Source organism: Battus philenor, unplaced genomic scaffold, assembly GCF_028537555.1.
Source record: "Battus philenor isolate CCGP_79_NKW_IND1 unplaced genomic scaffold, ilBatPhil1.0.hap1 SCAF_27, whole genome shotgun sequence".
Lineage (NCBI taxonomy): Eukaryota > Metazoa > Arthropoda > Insecta > Lepidoptera > Papilionidae > Battus > Battus philenor.
Window position 1 is genome coordinate 5753583 of NW_027181690.1, and position 14294 is coordinate 5767876.

Here is a 14294-nt window from a genome sequence, read left to right on the forward strand (position 1 = left end):
ATTTATTATTTTAAAACAATTATCGGATCCGAGTTGTTTGGATTTACTATAATTCACACCTATTTGTAGACCTATAACACTTTATACAAAGTACAATTAAAATCACACTAGATGACAAGCAGTAATACACATATCGCTCACAACAAACAAACTCTTGGTCTGTTGGTATTTATAACTTCCCGCCCTCAAACTCAACTTCTTCGCCTTTGGACACTTGCGGAGTTGATACATAGTTTAGGTGAACACTCCGGACATTTACTAGACGTGCTCTTTCGAAGGGTCACGAGGAACACGTTTAAAGCAGAAACTCAACTTTATCAGTTACTATAATCGTATGATATATTATTAGTAAAAACGTGGAAGTAAAGATTAAAGCTTAGGAGATTATCGAATATGAAAAAATTGATAAATTTTCTTTTGATCTCTGCTTTAATAAATAAAATATGTAAAAGTAAAATATCCACGCGTTTTCATTCATTGATAATTCAATTGCTTTTTAATGTTACAATAAACATCTGACGTATATAGAGCGAAAGTTAGATAATAATACGCCGTAGATTATTTGATATCAATGTAAGTGTTCCTAGCTTTTAGCTTTTTAAATTAAAAAAAACTCATTTTTTTCGTTTGCACTCATGGCTATACATGATATAACATGACAATAGACAATTAAATGGCGCTGAAGTTGTTTTACTCGTACAAAAATAAAAAAAAGTTTTTCTACTCAACACTAGACAGCTCTTTTAACTATTTCAATCTTAAACTATTCATTAAAAGAATAACGTTACGGTGATGTTAACAATGATCACAAGATGGCGCATTTTTAACTATTTGCCAGATCTTATTTATATCCTTACTAGTTATCTTTCTAATATTAAAATATTAACATAAATAAAACTAAAAAAATTTCGCGTTTCGAATGTGAAAATAAAAATTTGACGTACATTGTGATTTTTTACTATAAGAAATTTTGAAGGCTAACTAAATTTAATATTCTGAACGCACTTCACTTCAAATTGCTTTTACCAAATGCTTAACAAACCAATCAGTAATAAGGGAGGCAACCTTTTAAAATTTTCCCAATATAATTGTTCAATTTAGAAATATTCAATGATTTTGATAAGTAATTATTATTGTGTACCTAATTGAACAAATAATTATTATATGAATATTTAAAATAATTTATGTTGTTCTCTTGCTAATATGAATATTTGGTGTGAAAAATCTAAACTACAAGTAGTCTATCTTCAAATTGATTCTATTGAATACATTACGAAAAATTACTTAAAACATAAACAGCAGTAAACAAGGCAGCACAGCTAAAACGTGGAAAGTGGAGAAGATTCAAAACAACAAACAGAGGAGTAGATAATTTATGAAATGGCAACCCAAACTAGGTGAATGAAGGAATTTGAAGAAATAGAAAGAAGTCGCTAATTTATGCGAGACGGCGTCTTTATTTTCAGATGCAATTGGTTAACATTTAAAGTGCATTGTGTAACATTACTTTCGCGCCCTTGCATGACGACTGAAATCAGTCCCAGTGAGTTGTTAATCTTTAAAATATACACATATTTTGTATTCAATTGTCTAGGTAAGCTTGTTTTCTATGCAATGCATTCCACATAGTGACGTATGTACTAAACTATAATGCACTATTTCCATGTAATTATATTGTGGTATTAATTTCGTTGTTGAATATTTAACGTTAAATCGTTTATGTTATTAATTAAATAAATAATTCTAACCACGTTTTGTTTACATATCAAATATTAACAATTATAAACATACTCGCAGGAGAAAAAATATCCAATATGGGCGACCAACAGTTTTTCCTGAAATGGAATGACTTTCAGACGAATATGGTGACTTCGTTCAGACATTTGAGGGATGAAAAAAGCTTTACAGATGTAAGAATATGTTTTAATACTTATTAAAACTACCCTAACTGTTCACATTAACCTTAGTCAAACTTTACGTTAATATTTATTAACAATTTTAGTTTATCTTATACTCTACAAATATAATTATTTTTGTACACATAATACGGTTGAGAACCTGATATTAATTTCTCTCTTTAAATATTAAAGGAGGTAGCTTCATAAAAGTTGTTAACTATCAAATATATCAATGATTATTTAAATAATCCTGGCATTGGCATGTCATCACAGCAGAATGTCTGCTAAATGAATTTGTGAATAAACACATATGCCAATACCTTAATGTAAATTTGCATTTAAGTTATCTGAAAAATTTCTAAGACATACTTTAATTTACTTTTGAAATTGACATATTTTTAATTTTTTTAGGTAACTTTAGCATGTGAGGGTCAAACGTGTAAAGCGCACAAGATGGTACTGTCTGCCTGCAGTCCTTATTTTAAAAGTTTGTTAGAGGTGAGTAAACCATGGTTGTATGTAATACAATAAGCTAACTTCATACATGAATATTATAAATATATCTACAGAAAAATCTTCAATGTTTAAGCATATTTGCTATCACAGTTTTCGAAAAGGTAGAATGCGTGTTAAAACATTTATGACTTATGTATTTTTATACCTATTCTACATTGAAATTATTTGAAATAAATCTTTTTTCTATTTTATTATACCATAGTTTATTTAATAAACGTTCCTAATAATAAAATAAAAAGTATCACACATTACTTTTTTCAATTTCTGGTATAGCAATATTTACATAAATCATTAAATATTAATGTCATTGAAGTTAATTGCCAAGTATTCTTATTGTTAAATAATAGAAATTTAAAATGACAATTATAATCTATTGCAAAGAACCTGCATGTTATTAGAAAAAATTGGGGTTGTAAATACATTTTCCAACATTTTATTTATCATTCCTAACAATATATTAAATAAAAGTTATTTAATTTAGATATAATATGTAATGATATAATTAGATAAAATATACATATAGTGCTTTATTAAATTAAAATTCTCTAATGTGAAACTAGGGGGTAATTTAAAAATTATTTCTTTGTATTCTAAGATAGGTTACTGAATTAGTTTTCTAGTTTATATAATAAATTTTGTGCTTGTGATGTTTAACAATGCTTAAAAAGATAAAAATAATGCATTAAAGTAATGAAATAACCATTTAATCAAAATGACTTGGTCCGGTTGATTGTAATGACAATGCGACAGACAGACAGATTTCTGGTACAAATTCAATTCATTTGAAATTGTTGTATTGTCTACATGTTTTTAAAAATATTTCAAACAAACTCATTTATGAAGGTGCAACCCATCTATTCCATATGAATATGAAGCATGGTGGAAAAACATTAAAATACTGTACAAATTGCCATTAATAGTTCTGTTGTGTGTTCCTTTGTGATGTTTAAAACTTACAAAATTATAACATTATCAAAAAGTAGGTCAAATACTTATTCTGTAACTGACATGTATTTGTATGAATTATTACCAATGACTTTGAATGGTAAAGGAGACTAGAGTATCAAATGATCAACAATTTAAAAATTGTGGTACAAAATAATTTACGTTTAATCTGTATAGTGGCATTTCAAGACTTAGTAAAGACAATAAGAGAAGTAAGTTTTTGTCATAACTTGTTTATTGAGGTTTAAAATAAAGACAATTCTTATTACTCGTTTTTTAATTGATCAAGCCATGTCTTAAAATGAGTAGGAATTTGTTGTTGTTTGTGTAAAGTAAAAATAGTGATTATACATCCAAAGCTTGCCAATTAAGTAATCTATGTGAGGTGCTTGTACGGATATTAAAATGTAAACATGGCATGGCAGGATGTTGTCACTTCATTGTCTTATTGCACTATATTATTGTATTGGGTAAAATTATTGGCTATGCAGTGATTGCTTATTTCTTTAAATGTTTATAAATTAATATGAATATTTATTAGTATTTTATATAAATGTCAGTGTGTGCATATCAGCACATTATGTTAAGACATTTACTGCTTTATTTTGATAATAAATATACTAATAACGCTGACATAAATTTTCTAATTGATATAATATCGAACATAGGTTTTGATAACAGTAAGAAGCTTTTTGTTAAAAAAAAGCCATTTACTGAGTCAACAAATTATTCCAGTATAACCAAATTTTGTCATAATAGCTGTACCCTAGGATTACCTGAAACAGTTATAAGCCAACAATGTGTAATTTTTACTTTACGGTTAGTCCCTTATGTTTAAAAGTTTCCATTTTAGTTTTAAGATATGTCTTTGAGATTCATTTAAGATTACTTATTCAAAATAAACTTAATTTTATTAAGTTAATGTGTCTAATCATTTTTCAGGAAAACCCATCGAAACACCCAATAATAATTTTAAAGGATGTTTCTTATCTACATTTGCAAGCAATACTAGAGTTCATGTATGCTGGTGAAGTGAATGTATCACAAGAACAGCTCCCCGCATTCCTCAAGACTGCAGCTAGACTGAAGGTAAGCTGTATTTCCATTTAATTTGGTTAGTATGAAATCATTGTGTACATACTTGTTGAATACCTAGAGACATCAGATTCTAAAATATGACACTTCCCTGTGCACTTTGAAATTGTTTACAGGAACTTCAATAATTAATTTAAATAGTGTTTTTAAAGCATAGAACTTAAAAATTTTTTATTCTTTTGTTTCATAAAACTGCAAGCAGGTTTCCCAGCTGCTTCGTGAACTTAATGAAAGTCTCCTTATTGAAACATAAAAAGAGGTTAATATTCCAATTGTTTCTAATTTCATAGGTGAAAGGCCTTGCCGAACCGCCGCCCCAAATGCCGAGCATCAAAAGAGAAGGCTAACATTGGCTGTGTGCGCAAGTGCCCTTAAGACTCTAGTGATCATAATGAGAAACACCAATGTAACATATTAACTAACAACCCACACCGTCATCTCGCATGTTAAAGCTTTTTTAATTCCAAATGTCACGCTACCTTCACATTGGACTAAGGCAAAACTCCTAAAGCAAGTATAAATATTTTCAATGAAATTATTATACTAGCAATAATACATTTGTATCATATAAGATTATAATAATTCTCACAATTTTTATGAACACTTGACAAATGAATTTGCTTTTAATATTACAAAGGTAACTTAAACCTTTTTACTATTTTAAAATAAATAGTGTGAGAACCATTTTATTTCAGCAGGATGCTTTAGACCAATGTTAAGACAAGCAGACAAGTCCATTCCATATCTTGACGAAATTATTGTTCGATCTCATATATCAATTTCCAAGAGATCATTTAAATAACTTTGGGTTACAAGAATGTAACTAAGTAATTAATTTTATATATCACCACATCATTGTTATTGCAACAATAAATAGCATGGCTGTCCACTGGGAATAGAATACATAACCATAGAGAATCTCAACTGGGGAAAATGATGATTTATATGAGATGAATGCAAGGAAACCATTTCATTCTACCATGTCACACTGTTTAAATAATCAAGTACAATAAATTGTGAGACTATATATGTATATTTGATATCACAATACAAAAGTTGAAATGTAGTTAGTGTTGCTGACAAATCATACTCGAACAGATGTACTTTGTCTAATTGTAATTTTAAAAAGGAATTTCACATAATACTATATATATATATATGTTTGGGTTGCACTTTTTTATTTTCATACATAATCACTACACTGTTCTATTATTACATTTCATATATAAATTTATTAACCACAGAATGTTAATGTCCACAAAATGCTGGTTTTAAAAACAATATAAATTATAAGATAATGTATTCTGTATGTATAATACAATTTATGAAATATATTGAGTGTATATAATAGTAGTTTTAAATGCAATAGAATTGGACATCAATAAGAAAAAAATCTTGCATATCTTTTGAAACACCTTAATTATTGTTTAGTTAATATTCTAAAATGCACATACAGAAGTTTCGGTTATTGTTATTTTATTATAAAGAAATGAAATCTTTTGGTACAAAGTTTCCAAAATATCAATGTGTAACGGGAAATTGGCATTGAGTATGATTTGTGGCTACCATGATCCGTCTTTAGTATAGAGTCATTTGGTTTATATGATGCAGTTTGCACATTGATATGGTAGCATAGACATTACACCCTTAGCCTCGAACACTGTCGTTATCTGTAAGTTACCTGTCAACCAAAGTGTGTGTTTTTAGATTTAATACTCTGCAATACTGTTTGTTCGCCATGTTGGTCAGAGACAAGCAGCAGTCTCTCACAGATGCTTGCAATCAGATTTCTGTATCAACTAGGAAATATAAATCTGATTGAATAGATCTGATGTAGTTTTGAATAATACATGGATATTTCTACCGAGTGCTGCGGCCTAAGGGGTCAATTTGTGCTAACATGTCGATGCTTTTCATAGATCTATCCACCAATGGTTGCCTTATTATTTACACGCCGAGATTCACGATGCGAGTATCGATCCCTCTAAACGATGTAAATCGAATCGTTTGTATATACGTTCGGTGGAGGAGCGCTCGTGTATCGTCCGGCGCAGCTGACTAGCGTTGTAAGGTATTGTTGACGTGTATAGAGAGCTAAGCGTGGCATAGCAATAATTATCTTCCCTTGTGTAGACAAACTAATTAGCAGTGTTTACGTGAAGTAAAGATATATATCTATTTTATATTTCTCGATATTATTCTAAATGTCTGTGTTCAAATTGTTACATTGTGAAAATAACGACGCTTGCTTTATCGTTTCATTTCATTTTATACTGTTTTTTATTTTAATTTCTTTTTTAATGTACAAAACGTACCGGTAGTGTAAACCGTTACTATTATACAAGTTGCATAAATGCGTTTAATGACGTTGTGTGTTTCGACCGGGAAACTAGCGAATATTGTGAATGAATCGCGTGTGTGACTTTTTATTATTATTTCGATACTTTCGGCACTTTGCGAATAATTAATAACAATAATGATTTATGTTCTGACATACTCCAAATTACAAGTTTTCGATTGTCGTTTACTTTTATATGATTTCATGTTGTTTAATAATAAGTGCAATGTTCAGAAATAAAAATATACAACGCTTTGATATGTGAATTGTAATTATAAATTCAAGTTTTTGTTTTGTAACACTATTAGAATTCGCTTTTTTTCTTTTATGTTATGCATACAAGAAATACAGTGAGATGTATCCAATTCCTTATTTTTTTCATCATGCCAATATTAATGTACAATACATTCAATAAGAAAACATGTCGCCTTCCTTACTCATTCTCTTCGCCCATTTATTCTAATAAATGTTGTAAAAATGTAAATCTGATATTTTTAGAGAACAGAGCAACGGAGTGTGCTGAATATATCACATGAAATTAGTTTTTAATAATGTTTCAAATTATGAAAGATTTGTAATTTTAGACAATACAAAATACGACTATAACTAGATTTTTATTACCTTTCCCTTATATGAACTATGAGATATGAGATTGCCAGACAGAAAGTAAGTATTATTTTCGCCTACTGCAAGGCGTAGGCCTTTCTTAAAGATCGCCACGATGGCCGGTCTTGTTCTGCCCGCATCCGGTCGTTTCTTACGGTCTATGTCGTCTAGGGGCTCGTGTCCGCCACTCGCAAACCAGACGGCCGTCGACCACTTCAGCCGAACAATTTTTCGAGCTACATCCGTGACTGGTTTTTCTGATTTGAACTCGCAGCCAAACTCCGGGCACGCCCTCTATTGATCTCTGGATGACCTAAAATTAGGCTCCTACTTAACCCTTTCAGACCTGAATAATTTTTTTGTGTCCAATGAATCTTTAAAAAATTCAGTAGCAGTAAGTAAATAATTGGCACATAGGTAAATTAGTCATTCTCCCCATTCAAGAAGAATGTTTCATAAGTTTACGTATGAAATAGTAAAAGCATAGAAACAGTTTTTATCTTTGTTAAGGCAATGGTGAACTTTGCATTTTACACATTTAGTCCGGTTTGTGTGGTTTTTCCCTTGCATCCCACCACTGTGCACCGTGTCCCAAGCCCCCCATCATGAGCAGGGAAATGCCCAACATCGTCTCTTACTACTTCCGCTACAGGACGAACCTCTCCTGGTCTTCTTGGAATAATTTGCTGACGACGAAAGTGAAGCAACGTGAGTTGTTTATTCTTTGGTATGCTTAGCAACGCATTGTCAATTTGGTACTCTTGGTATGCCTGCACTACAGCCAATTCAGAAGCATGAAATATCATGCGAAGAGTCCATTTTTTGGATTTTATGAAGATCATGTAGTAGCTCATGCGTTGATCTAATAGGTCAACTCCGTGATTGTATTTCCTGACTACTTCGGGGCATTCAACTTCAATAAATTTCTTATCTTTCTTACACCACCTGTTGACTAAGCCTTTTTATCAATACCGACAAAATTTGAAGCAAGATGGGTAATCTTATTATCCAGCCACTTGACCACAGTTGTATGTTTATCACAAATACTTACTTCTTGAGAAAATCCTCGAGGCTTTTTATTCATTTCTTTATCGCAGCTTTGCATGCAGCCTTTTTGTTTCATAATTTGTAATAAATGATATGACGAAAAGTTGTTGTCAAAGTACAGCTCGTGGCCATTGCTTTCTCCAATTTTCTTTGTGATATGAAATACAATAGCTGCACCGTATCTAATTTTTTTGTGATATTATTATCAAGTTCTGGACTAGAGCTTTGATAAAGTAGAAAAACATAGGCTTGCCCATGTTTACCCTTCTAAAAAAATATTTTGAGCCCCCGTGGACAAGATTTACCTTTTATGTGCTGCTTGGCAACATGTTTCCCAGTGAAAGGAAGTATCTGCTTCATCAACGCAGTTCTTTTCGGCGGCAACTCTAAACATTGATTCCTAATAGCGTCAACTATTGATCGAGCTTTGTAAAATGCCGTTGTCGTTAACGCCTGATGTGTACTTTTTTGTACAAATATAAAAACTGTGATAATTGATACAAAAATAGAATAACAAACTCAAATTATATATTACGTATGACCCTAGGAATATAGCACATCAATTCATATTTTTGCAGTGCGTATATTTAGCTGTTTCCTCCTTTTAGAAATAAAAATGACAAGCTTACCTACACAGCTCTAACTTCGGTCAGCCACTGGTCGTAACATAACGAAAAGATCACAAAGAATGCAAAGAGATCACTTTAGTAGTATAAATTTTTGTATAATAGTTTATAATGTGGACATATGAACGCAAGCGTTCTCAATTGCACTTGTAGCGAAATAAATACTAAAACATTTTTTTGTATTTTATGTGTACATTGGAACCAGGTGTGAAATGGTCAAGATCACAACGTATGTGCTCAACGCAATTCCTCAATAATATCTTTCAAATCCACAAAGGAAAAATGATTTTGCCGCACTAGTATATTGTTTATTACTTCGGTCATCTAAACAAACCCTGACAGGATGTGTGAATATGACAACAATTTTACTCCATTCCTAGTAAAATCAATAACGAAAGGTGGTTTATATTTTCGTAATTTATATATTTTCTTTTATAGCCCCCACTGTTGGGGGCCTGTCGTACACCCATCGAGGAAGGGACAGAGTTTGTTATTGTATTAAATAATTCTTTTACTTTCTTATTTTTTTTCTCCTTACATTCTTCACAATTTCTTTCATTAGTCTTATATTTCTTATACGCATCATCTTCCTTTCCTCTCTTTCGTTGTCTATATATTATTAAGTAATGTATATAAATAAATATATATATAAAGTACAATAATACAGTACAATTTTAACGTAATTTATATTAATTACTAGCTTTATTTTTAGCAAAATTTTACATACTTAGATTTATGAGTACGAATTCAAACTGCAATCAAACTGCCACCCCAGCCCTGACTATATAGACAGGGTAACTTTAATAAGGACAGGAAATATATATAAATATGTATACTATATACATGCACAACCTTCCTCATAAATCAACGTCATACCGAAATTGGCAGCTATAGGCTCCGTTACATTTCATAATTGCCCGGATATGTACTAAGGTACATATTTGAATGTCAGACTGTCCATTGGCCTAAGACTGAGGCTCGAAGTTGTCAGATCTCCAATGGTTTCCAAAGACAAGGCGTTGCAACTGTGGATTTCTGCTTCCGTAGTTTTACACTTTTTTATGGCCCCCGTTCTTGAAGACCTCTTGTTCTCCTTATAGTAAAGGGTCTCTTTATACAATTAATTATCTTCCACTGAATGTTATCAATGTCATTCTTCTTAATATCTTTCATTCATTCTTATCTTTTTTTCTTCACAATATCTTGCATTCCTTTTCGTATCTTTCCTTTTGTACATCGGCCTTACTTTCATCGCCTTCTCTGCAGGATCGTACATTTATATTTTCCGTAAGGGGGCAATCTCCCTCGGGTCGACAGATCTTGAGGTAGTGTAACGTTACCCCCTGTAGTATCTTTTATACACCAGTACCTCGATTTGCCCCGTTACGTTATGAGTTTTTCGAAGTTGCGTCGCTGCTTTATTAGTACTAATTTACTCTCGCGTCGTTAGATTTTCGAGGTTGCTTTGATTTGGGTTCGTCTTTTATTTTTTTTTTATTGAATCGCAATTTGCTAATGAAGAAGATGACATTGACCTTTAAATACAAATCTCCAAAGAACAAAATTTAACCTCCTAATAAATTTTACAAAGCAATGTGTTTGTTTGACTAAGCTATGGAGATTTTTGAAAAAAATGATCCTGACAGCGGAAGTAGTTTTAAAGTGTCCCAGGTAGGTGGTGGCATTGACATTTATTTTACGTTGGTAAAAAGCTGTTTAGCAAACATTGGACTGATTTTGTGAAAGAAAGCCGACTTACGACAACAGCCACTATGGACTTATCAGAGAGTGAATAATTTAATTTGGTTTTCATAGATGAATTTAATAGTTTATTTCTTTCAATTAAATACTTTTTTTGTTTTTTATACGTATGTAATGAAATTTAATATTATTTTTGTTTTTAATTGTTTACTTTGTTTAATTTAAAATAATGTTTTCGTAATTTACTTTGCGTCGTGTTTTTTTGGAACTTTACGATGCCAAGTGAGGTATTGGTGTATTTGTTTGTTAATTTTTGCTTGTTACATTACATTTAGATGCCTTGGTTAAATATTAATATTATTTTGTTTCCTCATTATCAATATCTCAGTTTATTTTTAGTCGACTTTTATCATCTTCACAGTTTACTACCAGTTTTCTTTCCTTTTTTGTTTTATTACAATTATAGTCTTTGTCCATTGTCCGTTGTTGTAGGCCCTTCGTACAGAAGTCTAGAAGGGTCTAGCGACCTTCCTTACCGTTCGCTAGTGAGGCGATGGTTCCCTCTTCGATCCTTTCTTGCAACCGAAATTAGTAATCCGTTCTTTCCGCACCAAATGCACAACAGCCGGTGATTACGTGCACCATAGTCTGCACTCCCAGGTTACACGTGAGACTATGAAGATACACTGAGAATTCCCTGTTCCCCGTTAATATCGGGACCAGAATCGTGACCAATTCGACCTGACGAAGCACACGGTAGACTGAGAAGGCGTCCGTGGAGAACTAAGTTACCTAAGCCTTCGTCCGTTCAATATACTTCATGTTCTATTGGCCAAGCGTGTCCAGCCTAAGCTATTGCTTGAAAAAGGGGATAATTCATACACTGATCTACATTTACTCTTCAGGGCGCGGCCTTCCTTTGGCTAACTGATCGTTTCGATTCCTTCCATCCCTGCATTGTTAAAAACTAATTTCTTCCCTTTTTCTCATACTTTCATTATCTTTTACTCTTAACGCTAGGGGATAAAGAGTCTCAGATCTTGCGAATGTCTCGAGGGCGGATCGTGAGTTGCTCAGTGCGGCAAGACTGAATTGACACTTTGCCCATATACCCTGTCGCTGCCGCTAATGCCAGCAGCTCAGCCTGGTATACAGTGCAGAAGTTACCCAACGTTGAATGTTTCAATCTGCGATCCGTGGACGGTCAGCCGCACCAGATGTTCTGGGCATTGACATCGACACCCGTGCCAAGGCTTAGGAACTGCCAACGTGTACACTTGTGTGTACAACGTGTGGCACTCCATAGTCAAGCCATACCGATCCAGTTCGACAGAAATTTCTGTTTTTAATTTTCCTATGTTTGTTTAGAAAGGAATTATTGCATGGAAATTTTTCGATTGCCGGGCGCAAACGTCAGCATTCTTTTTGGGTAAAATAGTTATGTTTAGAATATCATCATTTGTTTATAACCTAACCTAACGATTCTGATCGCATGATGCACTTTTTGTTAATACACCCTTCGCTTAGGTAAAATGGTCACACAAAAGAGAAATATTTTTCAATATCACCAAATCAAAAATTATAATCTTTTTGATTTACAAAAATTAAGGCTTAAAAGGCTTGTGAAAAAAAGGAAATATACTTTGTTTTAAATAAATTGAGAAAAAAGATCATATGGCGCTAAACAAATATTCTGTTTATGATTATAAGAAATTTGCGTGACTTATATATTTATTGATTCTATAATTGCGGCAGGCAAACGAAAAACTACCATATTCATATTATATTAAGTAATTAATGAAAAATGATGTGTTTAACACAAGAAATTTTACAGGGTTCATTCAACCATATACAAAATAATGAGTTTAGTGTGATCATTAACCGTTTTCTCGTAATGACTCGTGTTGTCTAACCGAAACGAATTTTTTTTTGGTAAAAAATGTGCACATAGTTCATATATAAACGAATTTGGCCCGGCGACTTTTTTTAACGTGTCAAAACATCTATTGTTAATATCACTTTTCCAGTTTAAATGGTAAATTAAATAAATAAAAACATTGTTTTTTAGGCTTAGAACTTCGCTCAGACACTTTTACATGACACCAGTTTTCAACATATTTCTTGTACAACATACACTTACCATATTTTAAAGGATAAATTATTAAAATAAAACATGTTTGTAGTGCATATTCGAATTATTTATTGTTATAAATACTTCACTATAGTCAAACTATTAAATTTTGAAAGTAGCACCTGTTAAACAAATTTATTATATTAATAAATAAATACATTTTATTTAAAAGTCTCAAAATATTAAAAAGGAATGATTACATTCGGAATAAATGCTTCTTCTATTTTCATTTATATTTGCAATTTTAAATAACATAAAAATCTATTTTTTTAAAACTAAAGATTAACAAAAATATATGTTTATATAACAAGACTTTGGGTTACACTTTGGTATTTCTCATCATTATAATTCACTATGGTATAAATTAATAATATATTTACCGTCATAAATATAAAAATCTTTTGATGCATGTTTACCTAAAGTTAGATAAATGTGGACAGCACTTGTGTATCGAAAAATTTCCGGGATGCGACTGAGCGAACGAGATGGTTAACTACAGTTTCTCGTAGAGAGAGTCCGGAAATTAATGTTTTCGTTATTCATTAAAAAGCCGCCTTCATAATTAAGACCGATAAATAACTTTAGATAACAATGCATGTAAATTAATAAAATAAATCATTGAACATCAAATGCATTACAAGTCGACCTTTATTAGACGACCTTTTTATTTGAAATTTATCACTAAACGTCAGCGTCAAAAAACAACTCTCACATTATAACAGCAAAATATTACAAGTTCCAGCAATTAACTAAAAATAAATATCGACATTAGTTAATTCAATTGTAACAAAAACAAACATATATGGCAACTCAGTAGGAACACTTTCAAATAATAATTAAATAAAATGCAAAATATTGCTTACATAAAATAGCTACTAACAGTAACATAAAAACCTTTGGTTTTTTAAAATAATTATTTATAATCGATTTAAGACTTGTAAAATACAAAAATAATAATTTGAAAATCTAATACAATAGTTTTACGGATTAAACATTAGGCAACGAAGTAAATATCAAACGATAGTTATTTTGCATTATGCCCAGTACAGCTCTGCGTATAAAATTATCCGCCTGAATACATTACCTATTAAACCTAGGTGAACCCAACTTTGACAAGGTTAATTGTTAAATTTAACTCTGTCCAGTGTTGGCGACACTAGAAAATAACTTCTTGTCCACTATTCCACAGTCATAATAAAATAAAAAGTTAGGATAATAAATATTGTGATAAACTGTGATAAAAACCGTGTAACATCGAGCTAGACTCTACAAAACACGATTAGTAATCAGTTGAGATGTATATAGTCACACCAGAGATTTATAACCCAGAAATTTCCAGAGGAAACATTCAGACAATTGACAAATAGAATAAGTAGTGAGAATAATTAAAG

At 31.5% G+C, this 14294-nt stretch overlaps 1 protein-coding gene across 2 annotated transcripts; it reads left to right on the forward strand.

Moving 5' to 3' along the window:
- Nucleotides 1–1358: 1358 nt before the first annotated feature.
- Nucleotides 1359–7382, forward strand: LOC137925598 (longitudinals lacking protein-like). 2 transcript variants are annotated; one of them, XM_068769063.1, is made up of 5 exons: nucleotides 1359–1594; nucleotides 1798–1910; nucleotides 2310–2396; nucleotides 4302–4448; nucleotides 4745–7382. In XM_068769063.1, exons 1-5 carry the CDS (start codon nucleotides 1441–1443, stop codon nucleotides 4799–4801), a joined length of 558 nt encoding a protein of 185 aa, XP_068625164.1. In that variant the 5' UTR covers nucleotides 1359–1440; the 3' UTR covers nucleotides 4802–7382. The 2 variants fall into 2 exon arrangements, with proteins under 2 accessions (XP_068625164.1, XP_068625166.1); XM_068769065.1 differs by having other exon boundaries at nucleotides 1371–1543.
- Nucleotides 7383–14294: the final 6912 nt, after the last annotated feature.